Source organism: Dreissena polymorpha, chromosome 11 (assembly GCF_020536995.1).
Source record: "Dreissena polymorpha isolate Duluth1 chromosome 11, UMN_Dpol_1.0, whole genome shotgun sequence".
In the NCBI taxonomy this organism is placed as follows: domain Eukaryota; kingdom Metazoa; phylum Mollusca; class Bivalvia; order Myida; family Dreissenidae; genus Dreissena; species Dreissena polymorpha.
The window spans coordinates 86,999,942-87,025,431 of record NC_068365.1 but is presented as its reverse complement, the minus strand read 5'-3'; the positions used below and the strand labels follow the sequence as shown (position 1 = coordinate 87,025,431).

The following is a 25,490-nucleotide window of genomic DNA, read 5'->3' as shown; positions in this document are numbered from 1 at the left end:
ACACCCTTGATGACATAATTACAGTCCAGAAAATCTTGGACACATAACAGCATACTGCAAATGTGAACACCACATCAAGCCAACTGTACCTAAATGGACAAAACTCAAACTACCAACCTTTTGTTGAGCGTCAAGTGAGAAGCGCATGTACCAGATGTCACAGTCCCTGTAGTCAAAGCGATGTAGCACGCTCACCCTCCCTTCCTTCACACGCCACGACCTCTCCTCCAGGCTCCCTGCCTTCCACAGGATGATGCAGTTCTCACACGACTGTAAGGGGGAAGGGAATTGTGTTGAATGTTAATAAACTGCACTCTGGCAAAAGGGGGCTTAATGCATGTGCATAATAAAGTGTAGTCTAAGAGAAGCCTGTGTATACTGGATTTGTGTTAAGAAGAAACTTACTTTTTTTTTCTCTCTCCATAATAGCCATGTCATACCTGATCAGCCTGTGGCCACTGCGCAGGCTAATATTGGAAACGCATTAGGCCCCCTATTCCCAGAGCCCAGCTCGTAAGTCACATCCCTTGATTAAAAATATGCTTAAGTCTCAAGTTTTCAGCTTTGACCAAAAGAAACTAGAGCTTTTTCACAATTGTACCTAAAATGATCCGGCACAACTTTGTCACATTCACAGGCATAGCAGCCATGTTCAGGGTCACATAACTCGGGAATCTATGTAGCACTGCAGATGTTATTAATGTCAGGCTCTTTTTCACCTCATCATGTGTCAAGTTTCAATTCAATCACAAGAGAAGCGTGGAGGTAGTTTACTCCACAAACTTAGAACAGAATTTGCTTCTGTCATAGAAAATATCTACCTTTACGTGCACAGAACTCAGGAAGGTGAAGATCAATGGGCGTAAATTTTTTGTCTTGGACATTTACTCTTCATGGTTATGACATACTTCAAGTTTAAATTCAAGCGCTTGAGAAATGTGGAAGTAGTTTGCTCCACAAACATTTTATTCAAACTGACTAACAAACAGAAAAACCTATTGACCAACAGCCTTTCTCCACTAAACACTCTTATCAAACTTAAATTGTGTTTTTTTTTATAACCCTGAACTACTGAAGAATGAGTTAAGATACTTTTACACTGCCTTTCCACTCAAAGATTTTATCATTATAATTATGGAGTTTCATTTTTATCCATTTAATGCACTTCTTGGTATGCTTTGAATATGCAGTCCAAATTGGCTGTCCAGCTAGTGCAGTGGTTGGTACATCCCTTCTCACCTAGGTGATCTGGGTTCAAGTCTCATTCCCGGCAGCATGTGAGTTTGGTCTGTGTTCACCATACAGGACAAGTGGGGGTTTCCCTCGAGTACTCCAGTTTCCCCCACAACACAAAACCACATCAAAGTTGATTTTTTTTTCAGTTACCATGAAATAGCTGGAAATTGCAGCTATAATTCAAAATTCGTCCTACCTTTCGTGAGTCTAGTAAATTAATTAGGTACAAGTGCTGGGGCACACTTCGGGGCCACACACAATGTAGCCTCTGGCTCAGAAATGACCGCATAAACTTCGAAATACACATTTCAATCTAAGCAATAGTTCTTGAGTAATCGGTAAACACACGTAGCCGATCGACTGGCGGACAGACATGTGATGTGATTACTTTATGCCTCGCTCTGAGGGCATAAAAATAAGTATAACATTGACCTTATAAGTCAAAGCACAGGTGTTACGTGCAACGTGTAGTCTTAACAGGACGAGGCATGTTACTTATCCCTTAACCACTTAGAAACTTATTTTGATACATTTGTAGTCCCTTAGAAAGTTAAATATATATCTTTCTTACTAGATCCAAGTTTTAAAGGTTTCAGTTTCAACCCTTAGATACTGATGAGCAACAAAAAGCATAAAACCTGAACCCTTCTTGTTTTATGCTGTTGGCACATAGCCATTTTTACTTTGCCCCTGAGTGGGAAAGCGTTAAACTATTAAACAATGGAAAACAGTCTTTTAGACCTCCATTACGCACATGTTTGTAGCATTGAATTTTAAATTTTAAGTTTAAATTCAAACTGTCCGATAAATGAGTTACTCTGTACATAAAATGAAAGGCATTTTGGGCAAACTGGGCATAATGCATGAGCCTAAAATGTTGTCTCAGATTAGCCTGTGCCGTCTGCACAAGCTAATCAGGGAAGAGACTTTCTGCCTAAACTTGATTTTTTTTAAGAAGAGATTTCTTTTAAACAAAACAATTCTATAGGCGAATAAAGTGCACAGGCTAATCTGGGACAAGACTTTATGCTCATGCATTAAGTACATTTTTCACAGACAGCCGCTCAAATAATGCTACTATACCTTGGACAGCACAAAATCCCCCAGCCATCTTACACAGTCTACATAGTTCCTGTGGATATCTCGTGTAGAGAAGTCTGGAAAGTTCTCACCGTATGTTGGAAATGGCCTGAAACAGAAGCATCATGATATGGTTCAAATCAACAGCTTCATATATGAGTATTTGGCTATTTTGCAACAGATTTTTGTGACTAACAAGAGCTGTCTCCATAGGATGACATATGCCTCCTATAATCGCTTTGATAGAAGCATTTTTCGAAACCTAAACGCCCATTTCGAAACCTAAACGCGGACCCTAAGTTCAAGGTGAAGGTCAAAGGGGTCCAAATTTATGTGCGTATGAAAAGGCCTTGTCCATAAACACATGCATACCAAATATGAAGGTAACATCTGAAGAGACATAGAAGTTATGAGCATTTTTCAAAACCTAAACGCAAATGGTGACGGACAGTGCGATCACTATATGCCCTCCTTCTTTGGCATAAAAAATGCCCTCCTTTGGGGGCATAAAAATAAGCAGTAACAAGAGTGTAAACTTGTCATAAAATACTTAATTGATCTGTGAAGGAAATATTAATGTACTGTATTAATGATCGCACTGAAAATAATGGAGACTACAAGAAACTGTTCAATTCTATGAACCCTGGGCTCCAATATTTAACATATTAATATGTCAAGGCAATAACTCCATCAAAACTAAAGTTATTTTCATCTGATTCAATTTTTCTATTTCAATACACAAGAGATACCTTGACCTACATCCAACTGGCCCATATACAATGCCAAGCTAGCTCTACATGTAAGCTAATTCAGAGCCTTTTTTCTTGATTTGGGGAAGGGCCTTCCATTTTGGGGAAAACATTACCCACAACACTGAAAAAGGTGAGGAAATTTCCCAAAATAAGCTTGAAATTTGAACAAATTGAATCATTTTAAAGAAATTCTCTTAGGGGAAGGGGCCTATGTAAGGCCCTTGCTGAAGAAGGAAAAAAAGCCTTGTACGAACACACAAAATTTAATTGTGTAAAACCTCAATATAACTCGAGGTACAGAGCAGAAACAGTTTATATATATATTTTTAATCACAGTGACCTTAACCAGCCTAGCTCCATATGCAATCCCAAGCTAGTTTAAGTTACGTAATTACAAAACGCATCCCAATCCAAACTGGAGTTATTCTGATCCATTGTGTGAATACGGTTTTTGTCACTGTGACCTTGACCTTTGACCTAGTGACCTGAAAATCAATAGGGGTCATCTGCCAGTGATGACCAATGTACCTATGAAGTTTCATGATCCTAGGCGTAAGCATTCTTGAGTTATCATCCGGAAACCATTTTACTTTTTTTGAGTCACTGTGACCTTGACCTTTGACCTAGTGACCTGAAAATCAGTAGGGGTCATCTGCCAGTCATGATCAATATATGTATGAAGTTTCATGATCCTAGGCCTAAGCGTTCTTGAGTTATCATCCGGAAACCATTTTACTATTTCGAGTCACTGTGACCTTGACCTTTGACCTTGCGACCTGAAAATCAATAGGGGTCATCTGCCAGTCATGATCAATGTACCTATGAAGTTTCATGATCCTAGGCCTAAGTGTTCTTGAGTTATCATCCGGAAACAATCTGGTGGACGGACGGACTGACAGACCCACGGACCGACATGAGCAAAACAATATACCCCCTCTTCTTCGAAGGGGGGCATAAATATTTGAGCTAAAAGTCTTCATAAAATTTAGGGCATGAAATTGAACAGCAGTGTTGATCAAATACAACTTCTAAAAGTACAGGTTAGAAAAGTTTATTTTAAGTGAATGTACAAACATAGCTTACGCTTTCTCTTTGATGGCATTGTATGTGTAGGAGTCCCTGATAGCCTGCTGTATGACATCTGTATCCACGCGCCACATCCTCAGAGAGTGGTCCATGCCGCACGAGATCAGCTTCCTGCCATCAATGTTGAAATCCTGCAGACAACAGAAGGGACTTGAAGACGAGCAAAACCAGTAGTGATATGCTGCCCTAGGCTGTTTTCAGTGGTTTTTTATGGCAATTTCGGGGCCGATATTCGGCCCCATTCCCCTCAAAAAAGAGTATATATTTTTCCCCCATTTTGTAAAAAAATTCCCCTCCAGAAGTAAAAAAAAAAAAAAAAAATTAAAAAAAAAGAAAAAAAAAGAACTGTTTCATAATCATGACAAATATATCTCAAATTTATTTCATAAATAACTAACAAAGTATATAACTATAATTTATATGATTTTTAATTATTATAAAGTGTTATATTAAATTAGATAAGTTTTTTCCAAATCAGTGGACCTTTCACATGAATTGCATTTTTCTCCCAAAATGGCTAGGAAAAGGCCTGATGTATCTATATTGTGTCAATATTTGTTAATAAAAACATTTCAATTGGGTCCCTTTTATTGATAAAAAATGCTCAAATTTGCCATTTAATCGATTTAAAAAACTCAATTCGACTCAAAATGGCTAAGAAAACTGAGACTGTGCATGAAGGCTGAACTGTTTGAAACTAATGTTGAAAAAATCATTGATATATATTTCAGAAAAAGGACAGAGGCATTCTGCTATGAATATTATATTCATACAAACATGTGTATTCATATAATAAATATCATTACATATAAAAGAGTGAATATTTAATTTTCCCCTTTTCCTAAAAAACGACGCATTTTTTCCCGTTTGGACGGGCCCCGCCACCATTCCCCTATAAGTGAAAAAAACCCACTGGTTTTCCCCTAACAATGACCCCATACTTGGCATAAATAAGTTATCAGCCGCACTCCCCAGTTTATAACAGCAAACAAAACCTAGATGACTTGCATATAAACAAGGATTTAAATAGCTTTTGAAAATCAGGAGTCAAATGACCCTGTGCTTGAAATTTGAAGCAGTAAGAAAATATGGAGGAGTCAAAAGTGACAAAATTGCAAAATGCTTGCATCAAAAAGCAGGATTCTGCTTTAATTTAAATTTCTTTCTAAATACACATTATTTGAAAGAATGTCAGTGATTTCATTCAGTTTTAAAGTAGGCATATGATTTACATTAGTGTGAGAGGATTTAATTTGCACTAAGCTTCAAACATTCTCAAAAAAGCTAGATTGTCGGACGTAACTGACGTTTAAGCGAAAGGTGTGATTGAAAATGCCATGTTGCCGATCCGAATGTCTGGGAAATAATTCAAGAAGAAAAGTTGATTTATTTTATAGAATTTACACCTGAAAAGAAAAAGCAAGCTAAAAAGAAATACAAGCAGAACAATAGGCATCATATTTTTGCTTACATTCATGATTTGTTATTGCTCATGCTCGTCCAACAACTCCTATGCAAGAAAATTTATGTCCACAGTCCTTTTCTGTTATAACGAAAACCCATTTTGCATCTAAGATCTTTGTAATCTGGGAATTGAAGGTTTCTTTCAGATCAAATTAAAAGCCGTTTCATTTATTTACCGGTATATGATATTTTTGGCCCATTTGTTGACCTTTGTATTTTAATTCTGATTTCTGATAATTGCCTTGTGCTTGAAAACTGAGTATGTAGCATTATATAAAATATATCCAACATGTCTTCCATTGTTTTAAGGTACTTAATTGACTCCTAACCACTATTAATGTGTGTTTTGTGTAAATATTCGTAAGTCACTATCACACTTAAATATCATTCAGGGCCCTCAATTCATTTTAGGGGAAGCGGGTCGCTACCCATAGCAGTGGGGAATTTTCGCTGCGTTTCCCTTTTTGGGGGATTTTTTTACTTACTACATGTATCTAATTATTACATTTGTACATGTTTGCACTATATTCATTGCTTATTTCATAAGTTAGTATGTTTGACAAGATTAAATTAAAATAGAATTGAGATATAATAATCATGAGACATCTATCTATAAAAAAAAAAATTTTTTTTTTTTTTTTTTAGGGGGAATTTTTCCCCCAAAAAGGGGAAAAAAAACTTTTCAGGGGGGAATGCGGCCGAATTTCGGCCGTGGATTTGACAGATTGAGGGCCCTGTCATTTACTGGAAATGTGTGTTTTGTGTAAATATTAATCATTCATAAGTCACTATCACACTTAAATATCATTTACTGGAAACATTTGTTTTTGTAGTAGCTGCATAACAGTATACATTTCTATCACTTTCCATTGAGAAATTGTATTGTTTCAATCTATTTTGTAAATTTAAATATTTTTTGTTACAATACTGTGTGCAAGTGTTGTGATTTGTAATTACATGTACACTGTATTCATGTTTCAGAGTTGTTGTTTATTTTCATATTCCATTTCATTTTTCCAATTATCATTGTCTGAATCGTTGATTTGATGTTTCCGTGGTATGAATACCAGTTCAAGCCTGCATATTAACGAAGTCAACAGAACCGGATGTCCTGTGGACTTGTACTATTTTGGGAATGAGTGGCTAACTGTTGGACTATGCCAAAGTATTGAACAGGTCCTAACTAGTTGAATGACCAGTAAACACAAACTGATGCACATCAATAGTCAATAGCACACTTACAGCACTGAGTACTTCATCTCTGTGACCGTCCACTCCACCGAATATCACCACGCAGTAGGACATCTTGATGTTCCACAGTCTCATTGTGTTGTCTGCAATGAATATTCAACTGATGTTAGTGGACATTTTATTGCTAGTGCTTTTCTTACTTAATACAGGGCTTTTTTTCCTTCTTAAGCAGTGTCCTTATAAAAGCCCATTCCCTTAAGAAAAAGACCTCTTCCCCAAAGATTTTTTAAAACAATGCAATTTTCCCAAAAATTCAAACTTACTTTGTGAATTTTTCCCCTTTCTCAGTTTTGTCGATGATTCCCAAAAATAGAAGGCCAAGCAATTTCCCCAAATACTGTTAAAGCCCTGGTAAACAGCATTTCTTCTACTACAAACCATCTGTACCGTGCCCTCGCTTATAAGACGCACCCCGATTTCGGACTTTATAATCGGTGGATTTAAGACTGACCCGCGTGTAAGACGCGGCCAAATTTTGCCGTTTTCATCGGCCGAAAAACGGCAGAATGTTGAAGAAAATCAATAAGAAACACATTGAGAATTTTTCAAACTCGCGCTGCATACAATTAGTAATTCACGCAAGTCCGAAAAATAAAACAATCAAATAACAAAGTAAATAATATTTGTTTATTTCATGATATATAAGTAGGTTTTAATTTATTTTCAAGTATTATTCATACAGTAAAAATAATTATCAAATTAACACAATTTCTAACAATTGCGTATTTAATCAATTTGCCATAACAATTTCAAACATATTACGTTCGTAATTGATCGTATCAGTCATCTTAAAATCCCTCGAAATCCTCATCATCGCTTTCACCGAACAGTTCGTAGAATTCCTCACTAGTGAGATTGTCATCGTAAACCCAATCGCCGATATCATCATCATCATCGTCGCAATCACTAACCTTTGCACAGGCAGATACATCCTCAGATTGATCGCGATTTTCCACAAGATCAACAAACAACTCGTCGTCCTGTGTACCATCCATTGAGTTTGAGATCATAAGAGTTACGTTTGCGTTTCATTTTGACGATTCCAGTAGTTGTAATTTGTAAATATAATTGTATTGTTTGACGGGTATTGAAAACTAAGAGGCAGATATAGATTACCTTGATTATGCAAATGTTACGCCCCTTGTCTATAGGTAATGCCTACTTTCATAAAATAAGCCAATCGCGTGATAGAGTGAAATCACGGGTCAAGAAGAAAGCCACCTGTGGATAATTGCATGCGGTCGCTCTTTGCTCCCGCTGTCGTGGGTCCCTAATAAATAAGGTGTCATCGGCATAAGGGGGTCGTCTGAATGAACGTGTTTATTTAACAATTGACAGTTGCAAACTGGTAACTATTTTCAGACGATACCCTTATTGCCAAATATGTCTTAATTGACAATTAACAGCGTCGAACAAAGACAATCAGGTGATACAAATTTGTCAAGAAGCACTTGTAATCGCGTGTTTATTTAACAATTAACAGTTTCAAACTGCGAACTGATTTTGCTGTTATTTTAAGCATGTTTGGCATCGTGTCGCCGCTTACACACGTTTACTATTATGTCCAATTTATATGACATTTAACGACGTCGCGCGCAGACAATCGGGTGATAAAAACTTTTCAAGTATAACCATGGACAATATAACGCCTTACGACCCCAAAATAACAAAATTCAAATAAAAAATAATAGACAACAAAATCAATAACGATACATTTTATTTCAAGTAAATCGGTAACTGAACATAGCGTTCCGATACACGGTACGGGCAAATACAGACTTTAGAGAAAATGCAAATGGCTGCCGCGATGATTCAAAACAATTTACAAGTGTCCAACTTGGCCAGCGTAAGCCCAGTAAACTCGATATTTTGAAAAATTTCGCTTATTTTCACAAGTATCTCGCTTATAAGACGCGACCCCCACTTTTACTTATTAATTTGACTCTTAAAAATGCGTCTTATAAGCGCACGTAAAGTGGGTCCATTAAACAAAGTAAATCCGATTCCTGAGATAGAGAGTTTATTTTTTCAAAATAGTTACCTTTTCTCCACATACCACAATCTTAACAATAGTATCTATGGAAAAGTATCATTAAACAAAAAATATCCTAACTAATAGAAACTTTAAGAAACTTTTTTTAATAACAGAATTCGCTTGACTCTTCACTGCACTATACTACAAGTACTATAAAATTGGATTTGGATAACTTCCCATAGAAATCATTTTCACAACCATTTACAAACCCAAAGGTAAAAGAACGTTTTCTTCATAATACAAATGAATCCATATTTGTATATCAAGGTATTTTCATATCACGGGTTGTTTTTACTCGAAAAGTGACAATTGCAGATATCTGCAAAAAATCCATGTGCATGTCTTGAATCAAAGGTAAGGAGTGAATGGCGATACAAAAATTACATGACCAATACAAGTTATGCACATGGACTGAAAATCAAACATTAAGTTTATAGTCCTGCGCTCTACCAACTGAGGTAGATGGCCTGTTTGATCATAACTTGAGCCTTGATCTTGGAAAGCAGGCTTAACGCCTACCAGATAGGCCTGTACAGGCAAAACAGGCTAAACAGGGACAACATTTTCAATCTTAGTGGATTTATTTTTTCTTAGGAAGTCTCATTCTTAAAGAAAAACCAGTCTAGATGGTAAGTGTCATAATGCACAGGCTTATCTGAGACAAGTTGTCGACACTTTACGCACTCATTCATTAAGCCCTGTTTTCCCCGACCAAGGCTCATTCACACTCCACGTACCCCTGGAGACGGACAGCAGCATGTTGTGGTCATTAGGATGGACCTTCAACTCATTGACAGCTGCACCGTGGCCAACGAAATGCTGAAAACATATCAACACTTGGTTACACAACAACACAATATACCACTAACTGAGTGGACTGTAACCTAACCTTCAACTCATTGACAGCAGCACCGTGGCCAATGAAATGCTGAAAACTTGGTAAGGAAACAAGTGTAATATACTATACCAACAATAGAATGCATTGATACCTAACCTTTATTAAATTGACAGCAGCACAGTGACAAATTTAATGCTGGAAACAAATCAATGCAATTGGTTATGAAACACCATATTAAAAGATACAAGAAGCAGAATGGGCTGTAACCTATAACCAGGATTAATTTTAATTCCTGTAGATTCAGCCCAGTCAAATATCGAATGTATGCAATAATTATTTCAAAACTTGAATTTTTTTTTTGCAAATTCATAAGTATGTTGTTCTTGTTTGTTTGTTTGAAAAAAAATTGTTTTGAGCAAAATACTATTTTGTTAAAAATTGTTACATAAGTGTATATTGTGGAAAGGTAAATAATTGTGTAAAAAATAACTTGGAAACAGTATGTTGGTGAAAACATCTTACATTGACAATGCCTTATACATATATTTCTTTTTTTTCAAAAAATACAACAAAATGTTAGTGTTTTTTTAATGTAATGTCATCTTAACAGATTGTGCAAAGACCAGATAAGATAAATGTTTGAATAAAATAACATGAAAAACCTTGAAATACGCATAAATAAAAAAAATGCAGAGTAAACAAATCTTGGTAAAATCAACCTTTTGCATTAAAAGTTTTATGTTAGAGGCACAAGCCAATAGCCTTAATACATAGTTAATAATTTTGTTATGTTTAAGCTGTTTATATTTCCAAAGAAACACTATAAGGCATGTTGCAAACACAGTCATTGTTAATAAGAGTTAATGTGTGACATAATCAATTTGAGTTTTGAAATCTGCAAGCCATAAGCATATCATAACAAGAGGGCCAAGATGGCCCTAGTTCGCTCACCTGAGAGGAGTCGGTTTATTCAATCTTTACCTAATGTCAAACTTGACCTAGATATTGACCAGACAAACATCCTGGTCAAGTTTCATCATTATTGAACCAAAACTCTGGCGTAGGGAGTGTTTTTGTTTTTGTAAAATTTGAAATGGTGACCTATATTTTAAGTTGACCCCTCTTACCAAACATCAAACTTTGCTTACAAGGATTTTGTATAATATAATGAAAATTTGGACAATCTAAGGGCAATAATTATGGCATTAATTATGTGATTTTGCTCATCATCAAACTTGACTGAGATCTTTCAGCAACTTTGATAAAGAATGCTTGAGAAATGTGAATGCTAGAGTGTTTACAAACCAAAAGCAGGCGGACGGACAGCGGACAAGGACCAATCCTAAAACCTCACCTGAGCAATCAGGTGAGCTAAAAAGTGTGTTTCACCGATCTGAGCCATTTTCCAACTTGTCCAAGAAATCAATAAAACCAATGTATTGACTAAGTTAAACGATGATTAGGTAAAATATGTGACTTCTATAGTGTTCGATCACACGGTTTCTCTCTATATAGTCACATAAGGAAAACTGCCCCACCGCCCTGGCAGCAATGTGTATTGACCCATCAGGACCATTTGCAAACTCATCTGAGATATATATAAAACCAATCTTTTCACCAAGTTTCATGATGATTGGGCAAAAAATGTGACTTCTAGAGTGTTCACAAGCTTTTTTTTACTATATAAATATAAGAAAACTGCCCCCCCCCCCCCCCCAGCAGCCATGTTATTCAACTGACAGGAACCATTTTCCAACTCAACTCTCGTATCAAGGAAACAAATGTTCTGACCAAATTTCATGAAAATTGGGCAAAAAATGTGACTTCTAGAGTGTTGACATGTTTTCACTATATACATATGGAGAAAAATGCCCCGCCCACTGGCGGCCATTATTTTTCACCGATCTGGACCATTTTCAAACTCGTCCGACATATCAATAAAACCAATGTTTTGATTAACTTTCATGATGATTAGGCCAAAATTGTGACTTCTAGAGTGTTTACAAGGTTTCTCTATAGCCATATAAGGAAAACTGCCCCGCCCACTGGCGGCCATGTTTTTCAACGGACCGGAACCACTATTGAACTCAACCAACATACACTTCAACACCGTTATTTCGAACACCGATAATCCGAAGTCACCGTTATTTCGAAGTATTTTTCTGGTCCCGATTTTGATTCTTGTTTGTTTAATGTAAAATTTCATTGTTAATCCGAACTTCGTTAAACGGAAGAAATCGTTAATTCGAAGTGATTCTGTCGGTCCCAACACTACAATTCGCACCTAATTATCACTATCTTTAATCCGAAGTCAAAACTGCAAAATACTGAGCGTAATTTCACACCTTTGTCGTGGCGCGTCAAAAGCCGATAATTACACCTTTGTCGTCTGCGCGAACGCCGGTGTTCAGAGAGGCATCGCGTATTATTTAAAAAAAAGTGAATTCATTTCCGAAAATGTATGCATATGTATGTATGTCTGATAATTTGTGCTATTCGTTTTATTTCATATGTTCTGTAATTAGAGAAAAATAAAAACAAGAAAAAGAATCGTTTTATTCCCCCGTTTGTTACGAGTAGAAATATATTGCTATCTGACTAGTTTACGTTTTTAAGTGAGCGTGTAACCGAACCATGCGAATTCCACAACGTTTTATTTTTAAAGAATCAAAGAAGTCTTCTGTCAAATGTTTAATTCGAATTATCGTTAATCTGAAGTTTTTTTAACGGTCCCGACGACTTCGAAATAACGGTGTTGAAGTGTATCATTAAAACAGACATTTAGACAAAGTAACATGAAGATTGGGCATTAATTGTGACTTCTACAGTGTTTACAAGCTTTTTCTTCTTTTTTTTACCTAGTGACTTATTTTTTGACCCAGCATGACCCAGTTTCAAACTCGATCGAGATATCATTGGGACAAATTGTCTGACCAAGTTTCATGAAGATCGGACAATAAATATGGCCTCTAGAGTGTTTACAAACAAATGTGGACGGACGGACGACAGACCGACGGACGACGGACAAAGACCGGTCACAGAAGTTCACCTGAGCAATCAGGTGAGCTAAAAACAAGAGCTGTCACCATAGGATGACAAATGCCCCCTATAAACGCTTTGATAGAAGTTATAGCATTTTTCGAAACCTAAACGCAGATTTCGAAACCTAAACGCGGACCACAGGGGTCAAATTTTTTTTTTGTATGGAAAGGCCTTGTCCATATAAACATGCATACCAAATATGAAGGTTATATCTCAAGAGACATAGAAGTTATGAGCATTTTTCGAAACCTAAATGCAGATTTCGAAACCTAAACGCGGACCCTAACTTCAAGGTAAAGGTCACAGGGGTAAAAAAATGTGTGCATATGGAAAGGCCTTGTCCATTTACACATGCATACCAAATATGAAGGTTATATCTCAAGGGACATAGAAGTTATGAGCATTTTTCGAAACCTAAACACAGATTTCGAAACCTAAACGCGGACCCTAAGTTCAAGGTCAAGGTCACAGGGGTACAAAATTGTGTTCGTATGGAAAGGCCTTGTCCATATACACATGCATACCAAATATGAAGGTTATATCTCAAGGGACATAGAATTTATGAGCATTTTTCGAAACCTATACGCAGATTTCGAAACCTAAACGTGGACCCTAAGTTCAAGGTCAAGGCCACAGGGGTACAAAAAATGTGTGCGTATGGAAAGGCCTTGTCCATATACACATGCATACCATATATGAAGGTTATATCTCAAGGGACATAGAAATTATAAGCATTTTTCGAAACCTAAACACAGATTTCGAAACATAAACGCGGACCCCAAGTTCAAGGTCAAGGTCATAGGGGTAAAAAAATTGTGTGCGTATGGAAAGGCCTTGTCCATTTACACATGCATACCAAATATGAAGGTTATATCTCAAGGGACATAGAAGTTATGAGCATTTTTGAAACCTAAACGCAGATTTCGAAACCTAAACGCGGACCCTAAGTTAAAGGTCAAGGTCACAGGGGTAAACAATTAAGTGCGTATGGAAAGGCCTTGTCCATATACACATGCATATCAAATATGAAGGTTATATCTCAAGGGACATAGAAGTAATGAGCATTTTTAGAAACCTAAACGCAGATTTCGAAACCAAAACGCAGACCCTAAGTTCAAGGTCAAGGTCACAGGGGTAAAAAAATTTGAGCGTATAGAAAGGCCTTGTCCATATACACATGCATACCAAATATGAAGGTTATATCTCAAGGGACATAAAAGTTATGAGCATTTTTTCGAAAGGGGGCATAAAAACATCCAACCTCGAATAACAATTAACACAAAAATGATACACAAAACTACACTGTATTATTATGAAAACATTAATAATCAAAGGGGAGTAACTACTGTAAACTTAAATGCAATATTTAGAAGAGTTGTCTCACATGTTACATGACCTTAATTCATGATTGTTTACAAGCCTTTTTACTATATAAATATAAGGAAAACTGCCCTGTCCCCCTGGCAACCATGTTTTTCAACGGACGGGAACCATTTTCAAACTTAACTCATGTATCTAGGAAACAAAAGTTTTGACAAATTTTCATGAAAATTGGGCCAAAAATGTGACTTCTAGAGTGTTGACATGTTTCACTATATACATATAGAGAAAAATGCCCCGCCCACTGGCGGCCATGTTTTTTCACCTATCTGGACCATTTTCGAACTCGTCCGAGAAATCAATAAAACCAATGTTTTGACCAACTTTCATGATGATTGGGCAAAAATTGTGACTACCAGAGTGTTTACAAGGTTTCTCTATAGCCAAATAAGGAAAACTGCCCCGCCCACTGGCGGCCATGTTTTTCAACGGACCGGAACCACTTATGAACTCAACCAACATATCATTAAGACAAACATTTTGAAAAAGTTACATGAAGATTGGGCATGAAATGTGACTTCTACAGTGTTTACAAGTTTTTTCTTTTTATTTGACCTAGTGACCTAGTTTTTTACCTGGCACGACCCTGTTTCGAACTCAACCGAGATTTCATTGGGACGAAGCTTCTGACCAAGTTTCATGAAGATCGGACAATAAATGTGGCCTCTAGAGTGTTTACGAACAAATGTTAATGGACGGACGGACGACGGACAAAGACCGGTCACAAAAGCTCAGCTGAGCAATCAGGTGAGCTACAAATCCTAAGAAATAAATGTTGAGCTGAGGACAATTTTTAAGAGTTGATGAAGCTAAAGGCCAGTAACGCATTCAGCACATAGTCCATTAAAAATGAACAGTTGGAACCTATAAGTAGCGTTTAAAAGAATAGAGGAGAAAAAAAAGTTATCTGCAAAATCAGACAATTGTTTGAAATATTTCCAGATATGAATGGAAGATTTATGGCAGTGATGAAAAATACATATACTGTGAAATCCTTTATTTTCGTCAGCACAAAATTTCGTCATTTTTATAAAAAATGACTTATATTCACCAATTCCTGATTTTGAAAAAAAAATGCTTCAGTCAATCTCCGATTTGTTTGTCCGAAATATATCGCGGTTACGAAAAATCGTGGTGAGGAAAGAGGGAGGACACTTGAGAGTCACTTTCAGGAGGTGGGGCCTGTTTGTCACATGTCAATATACTAGTCTTTTGTTATCAGGTGATCAGTAAGCGGATTAGTGGGACCCAATAACCGTTAACGAGTGTTTGAAACCCGGGTTATAAACAGTGAAGCCAGTTGCCAAATTGGTCCTATTCATTTATTATCATGGCCAAACTAATAACAATCTTACCTTTATCGGCGCAAATTAGAGAAGGTGCGAAGATTATTGGTTAAAATTATTGTTAGCAAACTGTTTGGTCAGTTTTCAATAAAGTTTCAAGAGTTTTGAATCGTAAATATTTGATCACTTTAAGTACAATAATTTTCGGAAGTGAAAAATTAACAGTGCATTATGGGACAGCGGTTTCATAGGGCAAAGTTCAGATTTAATTGTAACAACCAATGGACGAGTGAGTTTAAATTAGATTGAATGCAATAGGATACAAAGAAATGTTTTATTGCGTCATACTCAGTCATTCGAAACACATGCTTTCCGAGGATTTCCTGGAAATAGCGCAAAAATAAAAGTGAATTTTTGAAAACAATTTCTCTACGTTTGGATGGAACTAATCGTTATGATTGCTAATTTCTCTTTACCTGTTACGTTTTCAATTGCTACAAGTAACAATTATTTGAAACATGTATCGTAAAACTTGTAAAAGATGTCAATGATTAAAAAGATCGATAGCCCATAAAACGAAGCACAAGCTATTTTTACACCTGTATTGTAGTTAAACGCAAACAACCAAACACAAATCAAAATGTTCTGTATTTATTTGTAATCAATGCGGAGAATGTATACGGTAAGTATATACATCACCATCTTTTAATTTTGTTTATTGTCTTTGATCTGGATCTAATCCGGTGCGTGGAGGCTGTATGATATTCTGCAACAACACTGAAAAACACAATACACACAATGGGTAATATAATAAAGTTGTTAACAATTAGCGCTTATCATTACAATTCTACCTAAACGAAGTCAAAGCAGTCGATACAGCTGTACTGCTTTCGAGTTTTAGAGCAATGTCACGTGTCAGTTAAGTACACTGTGTAATCTACACCCTTTTGTGTCAAAACCAGATTTATATTGATTACGTAACAGACGGAGTATGTATGCGTGGATTACGTTGGATTTTAGTGCCTCATGCCTTTGGTAATTCAGTCTTAATTTGTTCAAATATGGGACATAATTGTTCGTAAGGATCTTGAATTTGTCAATCGGTTGACTGACGAAATATACGAAAATTAATGCCTGATGATATATAATGGTTTCACAGTATTGAAATTAAGTTTGACATTTTGATAAAAATTTGCATTCAATACCGATAGTCTCATATATATTACTGGAGTCTTATAACTATGCTATTTCGCGGTAATAAATATTTTTGCAGTCCACACAGACTTGTCAGGGGTGACATTTCCACCGATGCTGGATTTTCTGTTAGAAGAGAATTCCTTCCAACAAGCAATTCCATAAAAGCTGACAGTGTCATCCCTGATTAGCCTGTGTGGACTGCATTAAGCCCAGTTTGTTAATGATACTCAATGAATACCTGTACCTTTACACAGGTTTGGGTGACGGGACTGATGATCCGAATGATGCCCCGGAGTCCAGCAGCCGCGATCAGAGACTGGCCACTTTCATCATCAAACGTCCATGCACCGCAGTAGTAGTTCTCATCAGGCTTAGAGAGGTCAAGGAAGAAGACAGCACTTGCCCTTGTTGCTTTTTGTTAGTGTTGTTCAATGCTATCTACTTTTAAACACTGGGTGAATGATAAAGGCTCATACTGTTTACGTTTATGGGTGAATAATCAGCACCACCAACTGCAAAATGGTATAGAGGACTTATGAGTCCCATCCTCTGTAAAAAGCTATCATTGAATTATCATCCTCATCAACTGTTAAATATTAAATGTAAATTGCTTTCATCTGCTGTTAATTGATATGGCAGCAGCTGAATCATGAGAAAAACAAACTGTTATATGTTATGCATAAATGATAATCCTCACATATTTTAAAACGCTACATAATTTATACAGAAATATATAATAATGTATAAATCTATTGACACATCAGTTCAAACATATTTGGTCTGTGCATGAAAGGATACACATGGGTCAGCGTAGGCCTGCAGCAACTTGATCTTGCCATCTGACAAACACTCGTACACGCTCACCTGGGGATACACAGGTAAACACAACAAGGGGTAACACCTGGGGGATACACAGGTAAACACAACGAGGGGTAACACGTGACTCACTGGGGGATACACATGTAAACACAAGCAAATTTGTTAAATTAATATCCCCTTCCAAATAAATTTTGTTTATGGATGGGTGTAGAACTAAAAGAAAAGGTATAAGTGAAGGGTTGTGTCTGATAATTGAGAACAATTACATCAGGACATTTTGAGAATCCATTTTAGTATCTCCATCCTTACCAAATAAGACATATTTAATCAAAATGTGTGATTTTGACCTTTGTGTGTGACTTTGACCATGACCCTAGCAACCTGGATCTTATATTTGACACGCAGCTAGATAATGGAGAACAATTGTGGACAGTTATTTAAGAATCCCTTGATGCATAGTAAAGGAATGACTTAATAATGAATAATTCATCAAATTTGTGACTTTTGATCTCAATGTGTGACCTTGACTTTCAGGGGTTTCGCTGTCGATCGCCATTGGAGCCAATGGCGCTAAAGTTTTTTAAGTGGCTCAAATTTTTTTAAAGTGGCGAATTAAAAAAAATCGGAAAAATCCTATCCGAAAATGTACTGCAAATCAAAAGCACACAACTGAGCATTAGCGCCCAACGTCTGTCAGTTGTAAATATTGATTTATGACGATGTAAGCGACCTACAGTGCAGAGTGCAAATTGCAATCACTGAAGCATGTTAGTGTAACAAACAGTGTTTTTACTGCTATTGTCAAGTTTTATGGGGCTTATTATAGGATTAACGGCTCCTTTATGATATACAGCAATAAATTAAGTAACACGGGGACAAACTGTCACGACGATCAATAATTATAATGATTATTAGGGCTGCTATTTTTTAAATCAAAACAATGGGGCTGGCAAAAGCATTTAATTTCTCCACAAAAACAAACAAGAGGGCCATGATGGCCCTGCATTGCTCCACTGTTTTTTCTTTGCGAAAAAAACGTGTAATGCGCATGGGTTGAAATGTACTCAAGCGTGTGACTTTCTCTTTCTATCCCTCGTCCCACTGGGCGCTTAAAGTTGGAAGGATGAGCATTTTTATATATGGAAAAAGTTACTACCGTGTTAACTAAACAGACAAAAAAGCCCGGGAATTGTTGCACAGGTCCTTTGCTTATAACGTAGGTACATTTATCTCTCCAAAAGATATTGTCGTTCTTTCTATTTCACATATTTTTAGATGCTGAAGATCAAATCTACGCATTTGATTTGAAACAGATTCACAAGACCCATAGGAATCAAAATTCCTTAACCCTTTACCAAACAACACATTTTGGACTTTCCCAATTTGAAAGAGGTTGCAGACGTCATTTGAATTAAAATGGAATATGAAGGAAATGATCAGGTAGGGTAGAAAGAATTGTGATAAAAGGAGAAATTGCTCATCAACCCACACATCCCTAAGACCAACAAGCCTGAGAATATTATGATAATCTAAAGATTATTTCTTTATATTTATAAATGTATTTAATTAAGTAATACATTGGACTTCTAAGATCAATTCATAACTAATATTAAGAAAATTATAAAATGGTCAGAAATATATATGGATTGTTGAGCAATTGACAATCATTTCAACAATTCATGATCAGTCACGATTCACAAATGGAACAATGAGTCATTAGTTATTAAAAAGCAGCATATACGATAGTTAAGAACATTGCACTTCATTAATTTCAACACCTTCTCTTCGATACAAAGTTTGAGTTTACCGTGCAGTATCATATATTGACTTTCCTTGAAATAATTATGTTCATGGAAGCTGTGTTTTTAAAATCAATAATATATTATTAAACTGGTTTTAACACTTTAAAAAAGACATGAAATTAACATGTCATCCAAAATATTTTCATCCGGATATATGGTCACTTTAGACATATTTAAATAAAACCCTACTTTTTTCAGTTTATTAAGAAAAACATTCATAACACATGTTCTTACTTCAATGCCTTTGTAGGCAGTCACCATCTGACCTAAAATGGCTCTAAATGACAGGGTTTTATCTCATGTTTACAAGATGTTGATGTTGTTGTTGGTCACAGCCAAACAGCCGCAGTAATCTCCACTGGTAAACGTCATATGTTCAGTTTTGTGACCCACGGGGCCGGGTCACATTTGAGCCCAGGGGAATAATTTGAACAAATTTGGTAGAGGACTATAAGATATCACTACATACCAAATTTAGTAGCCCTAGGCTCAATAATTAAGAACAAGAAGATTTTTAAAGTTTGCACAAAAAAGGCCTTATTTAAGCATATGTTCATTTTTGTGACCCCTGGGACAAGGTCAAATTTGTTCCTAGGGGCATAATTTGAACAAACTAAGTAAAGAACTATTAGATGTCACTACCTACATAATTTGGTAGAAATAGGCCCAATGGTTATGGACAAGAAGATTTTTATAGTTTGCACAAAATGGGCCCGATATAAGCATATGTTCAATTTTGTGACCCCTGGGGAACGGTCAAATTTGATCCCAGGGGCTTAATTTGAACAAACTTGATAGAGGACTATAAGATGTCATTTATTACATACCAAATTTGGTAGCCCTATGCCATACGGTTATGGACAAGAAGATTTTTAAAGTTTGCACAGAATAGGCCTTATATAAGCAAATTTTTAATTTTTAGACCCCCCAGGGCAGGGTCAAATTTGACCCCAGGGGCATAATTTGAACAAACTTGGTAAAGGACTATTAGATGTCACTACATACCAAATTTGGTAGCCCTAGGCCCAATGGTTATGGACAAGAAGATTTTTAAAGTTTTCACAAAATAGGCCTTATATAAGCAAATTTTCAATTTTTTTACCCCCGGGGCAGGGGCAAATTTGACCCCAGGGGCATAATTTGAACAAACTTGGTAGAGGACTATAAGATGTCACTACATACCAAATTTGGTAGCCCTTGGCCCAATGGTTATGGACAAGAAGATTTTTAAAGTTTTCACAAAATAGGCCTTATATAAGCAAATGTTCAATTTTTTGACCCCCCGGGGCAGGGTCAAATTTGACCCTAGGGGCATAATTTGAACAAACTTGATATAGGACTATAAGATGTCACTACATACAAAATTTGGTAGCCCTAGGCCCAATGGTTATGGACAAGAAGATTTTTAAAGTTTGCACAAAATAGGCCTTATATAAGCAAATTTTCAATTTTTTGAATCCCTGGGGCAGGGTCAAATTTGACCCCAGGGGCATAATTTGAACAAATTTGAAAGAGGTTCACCACAGGAACATTCCTGAGAAATTTCATCAGATTTGGACCAGTAGTTTAGGAGAAGAAGATGTTTAAAGAAAAAGTTAACGCACGCATGGACGCACGCATGCACACACGACGGACACAGGACCATGACATAAGCCCCGCTGGCCTTTGGCCAGTGGAGCTAATAAAAACTTGTTTCAACAGGTATTTGTGAGCATTTCTGTTTAATAGTTTCATTATTATAATGTTCTGGGAAGGATATAATTTGATTAAGATACCAACAATTTCTGAAATAAAAAGTATATCATTCACTTGATGTACTATATTTCGGATATGTTAAAATTTTGACATTTAAAGATAGGGACACTTATGTGTTGGTTTGTTGTTGATAGTTTGTAAAAATATGTGTTATGTTATTTCATGCAACTAGAATGGATGGTGGTAATTATCTGGGACTTTCTGTCAGGAAATAGGCCTGAAAAACATTCATTTAATTGAACCTGGAAATCATCCACCACTTACAGAAAACGTTTTAACAACAGAAGCTAATGTATATCATGTCCAAATGACCGAATATAACTTTGTAACAATTTGAAGTGAAATGCTTTATTTTCTGATTTTTTATATTTCTTTTTCCCTTTCAAATGATGTACATTGGTGTGATTCTATGTTTAAATAATTAATTTTGAAACATTTATGCAGCATCCTGTATAATACATTGATGTTAACATTATTATATTATTTTGGTTATCTGTGTTGTCTTAATATTAATAAGATTGGAATAACCAACATTTTTCAAGCCGCGAAAAAGTGGGGAGAACTTTTTTTGGGCCAGTGAAACCCCTGCAGTCTTTACCCTCTAGGATTATGGGTGTTGAATGTGAAGCACCCCCAGATGATTGAGAACAGCTTTGGCAAGTTTCATGACTCTGGCTCATGTGTTAATGGAGATAAAGCTCTAAGCTTATATTAAAAAGCATTTTTTCAATATACAAAGGGCCATAACTCTGTTATTAACAGATGGTGTACAATGCCATTTGGCGTGCATCATCCATCCTCTTATCCATATATATACTCATACCAAGTTTCAATGAAATCCACCAAAGCACTTCCAAGATATTGCTCCGGACTGACGGACGGAAATACGGACAATGCCAAAACATTATCCCTCTGCCGATGGCGGGGGATAACAACAAGGGGTGACCCGTGAAATGTGTTGTCTTTGACTTTAATCTGTAAACTAACCTATCACCATAACTCTGAACAACTTGCTACAGCATTTCTTAAATAAGATGTAGAAAGAATTATTTCATGAAGAAGCTTCACACAAGTTATATGACAAGGTTGGGTTTTGTTAACAAGTACACAGTGATGTTTCATATACCCACCAATTGTAATCCTTTTAGATGGGACATTATAGACATAATGTGTACATGCTTTTATGAATGTATGACAATTATTTTGAAAATTGTCATTTTACTAAACTGTGCAAAAAGTCCCTTTATAAGATAAAATGTTTGCAGGTTTTTTTTTAGAAAAAGGGGAAGACGCTGGACGCTTGGTTAAAGGGGAAAATAGAGCGCGAAAGAGACATATTTGGGGGAAAAAAAATGGTTTATTTCAATCTCTGTAACTAATCTACAGAGGCATGTCTCTGTCACTATTATTGTGAGTTTCAAGTCTCCTAGAGGTATTGTCCCCTAATACAGCACCAGTTGTGACATAGGAAATGTTTGGGTCACTACTGGATCCAAATATCTCGCAATATTTACACATAAATCCATGTTTAGTTTGACTGTGATATAGCAATGGGTATCGGGATTCGTATACTTGAGAATTGAAAGAACGACTATCACGTTTTGGTTGCGTTTCGTCTGGCTTGGAAAATAAAGTTGCAGGGGTAGATCTAATTATGGGAAATGTTTTCAACTGTTTTTCTGTACTGAGGCCGGAGGACGATGTCAATTTTGATATTTCAGTTTCATTATTAATGGGTAGACTATCTATATCTGCTACAGTATTGGAAGGGGAAAGTGCGACAGCTGCCAATTGTCTACTTTCACTTTCATAATGTTCGATGTCGATTACCTTCGAATCCTGCTGGCTTTCAACGGTTTTTGATGAATCATTCTTAAAAAATGCGTCGATGGGTTTAGTATTTGCCGAGTCTGAACGTTTGTTTTTTTTCGTGTATGAACGCCAATTGTGAGACATCTTTTCTGTTTTCACGTTTACACCTTGGCTCTATTATAACCCGGATGAAAATTTGACTGGTTTCCGGTAATTAATTGACGAAATACCCTACTCGCACAAGAATGGAATCCAGTGAAATAGTCAGGTGATTATTGCGGTCAGTTGCCCGGATAAAATTTCCATGACATATTTATTTAATTGCTATATTTAGAATCACTGGGGTTCTCGGATTTGTGTGTTCGTCGGGAGAGAGAGAGCGAGATCGTGGTACAAATTGGATAAGTGTCGACTGACCCAAAGGAACAAAAATATCTTTGAGGGGAAAATATTATATTTTTGGGAAAAATGATATTCTTAGAGGGGAAATTGTATTTTGAGGGGAAAAAAATTCTGGTAGGGGAAGACGCCGAATATTGGCGTCACTTTCTTAGTAAAAAAAAACCCTGGTTTGTAACCTCATCTAGATTTCAAGTGTGTAGCCCTTACCCTGTTGTGTCCAACGGTGATAAACAACAGTGGATCCTCAGCAAATGTGTTGAACAAGACTCCAAACAGCGGTTTCTTGTGATCCTCCTATAATGGTGCCAAATACAATCACATAATGGTGCCAAATACAATCACATAATGGTGTCAAATGCAATCACATAATGGCAGAGCTCCAGATAAAAATTTGGTCAAATTCTTATTTACTCCCTATTTCGAAAATTAATTCTTATTTTACCCCCTATTTATAAAATTAATTCTAAACACTATATTACCAAATAATTTTTATGCTTTGTTTTTGACACATCAACAATCCAACATTTTGGTTTATAGTCTTGGAAAAGCCTGGCTTTCTTTTCCGTTTCTTGCTTTCCCATAATCGGACAGCTTTTTCTGGCTCAAAAGACCCCACATCTATCTTGCTCATCTTGCTTTTTTTTGCCTTCCACGCTTCGATACACCGCTTCGGTCGGCCATTTTGATTTTTTATTTAAAACAATCACTGACACTTCGGCTTAGGTCATAATGGCAATTTGGTCGCCGTCGCCATTAAAGTCATATCAAAAATATATATTTAACATTTAATTTTAATGACATTTTGAAAAGGTATATATAGGTATATTGTATATTACTTGTGTATAAAAATTTCGATAAGTGTAATTAAAAAGGTACAATAAACAGTAATGACTCGCCTGTAATACCAGGAGAACAGAATAGAGACTGTTTGGCCTTTCGACCGTTCTTAAGTGTGGCCCTTCCTCACAGCAAAGTGACGTTGACTTAAAGTTGTAAGTTTTAATTGAGCGCCTCGACGAGTCAGAACCGGGATGAAATGTTTACCATATATAATTTGCTACTGGAAGATTTACGCACGTTCCAAAATGTCGAATTCGTGTTTTATTTTTTCAATGTGTAACTTTACGCAAAGATTTTAAATCTTATTCGTTTTTACGCCTTTACGCATGTTATCTGGAGCACTGCATAATGGTGTCAAATACAATCACATAATGGTGTCAAATACAGTAACATCAGTGTTTATTTCTCACCATTTTGGGAAAGGGGCCGGGTCCCTTTGGATTGGGAAAAATTTGCGGTGTTTTGACTAAAATTGGGAAATTAGTGTTGTTGTTGTTTTGCCAACAAATGCTTAAAAACTGAGGATACAAGTGTGACCAGTATGATATTTACTAAGGTTGATCTTATATGGATGGGAGATGAACAAAATATTGAGATCTAAAAAAAATTTTTTTGTTTTTTGAAACCTTCCATTCGGAATTTTTAGCTCACATTTGGGAAAAATATATACTTTTTCAATTGGGTATGGGTCCGGTAACCGGACCCGATTTTGAATGAAAAAAAACACTGAACATACTACTGTCAAATACAATCACATAATGATGTCAAATACAATCACATAATGGTGCCAAATACAATCACAATGATCAGGAAAGAAAGTCGTGTAAAATAAATGTTCATGGCTAAATCTGGCTTTAACTCACAAAGTAAAAAGCAACAACATGGAAAAACAACCCACTTTGAAGAAAGATATGTTGTACATGTACTGTTATTTTTGCTAATACAACCCCATTTGTAAACCAATTAAAATGCCATACATTAAAAAAAATTGAATTTCTTTATCATAACATTTATCTAAAGAAAATTAGCATTGGGTTAATTAGGCTTGATTGGCCATTGTCGGCTCAGGTTCTACTTAAATGTTCCGGGTACGGAAAATATACTGAAACATACCCGCGATTTCTTATGCTGGATTGGTTGTTGTCAGCTATTTCTTTAAATAAATTATGTTCATATTTATGTCAATATTCTGTAAAATAGCCTCTATATTATCGAAACTCCTGCTAAAAAAAGCATGTTGAGGAAGTTCTTTTTCAAAGAGAATTTTGTTTCGTATTCTGTAGCGCATTTTACGAAATCATATTTTGGGTGGGAATAAAACTTGGGTATTGTCTAAATGGGCCGGTTACGTGTGAGTATATTTTCCGTACCCAGGTTACATTAATGTATACTTAAAGAGTAACCAGGGTACAT

At 36.2% G+C, this 25,490-nt stretch overlaps 1 protein-coding gene across 2 annotated transcripts in view; it reads right to left on the bottom strand.

The window, feature by feature from the left end:
* Positions 1 to 25,490, bottom strand: part of LOC127851463 (polycomb protein EED-like) — a 55,858-nt gene that overhangs the window by 25,846 nt on the left and 4,522 nt on the right. Inside the window, exons 3-10 of one of the 2 annotated variants that reach the window (XM_052385253.1) lie at positions 23,445 to 23,531; positions 17,446 to 17,511; positions 16,892 to 17,017; positions 9,642 to 9,723; positions 6,861 to 6,952; positions 4,152 to 4,285; positions 2,320 to 2,425; positions 118 to 270 (exon numbers count right to left, since the gene is read on the bottom strand). In XM_052385253.1, coding sequence (XP_052241213.1) covers positions 118 to 270; positions 2,320 to 2,425; positions 4,152 to 4,285; positions 6,861 to 6,952; positions 9,642 to 9,723; positions 16,892 to 17,017; positions 17,446 to 17,511; positions 23,445 to 23,531 — 846 coding nt within the window. The remainder of the gene's footprint in view (positions 1 to 117; positions 271 to 2,319; positions 2,426 to 4,151; positions 4,286 to 6,860; positions 6,953 to 9,641; positions 9,724 to 16,891; positions 17,018 to 17,445; positions 17,512 to 23,444; positions 23,532 to 25,490) is intronic. The other variant, XM_052385254.1, reaches the window with a different exon arrangement.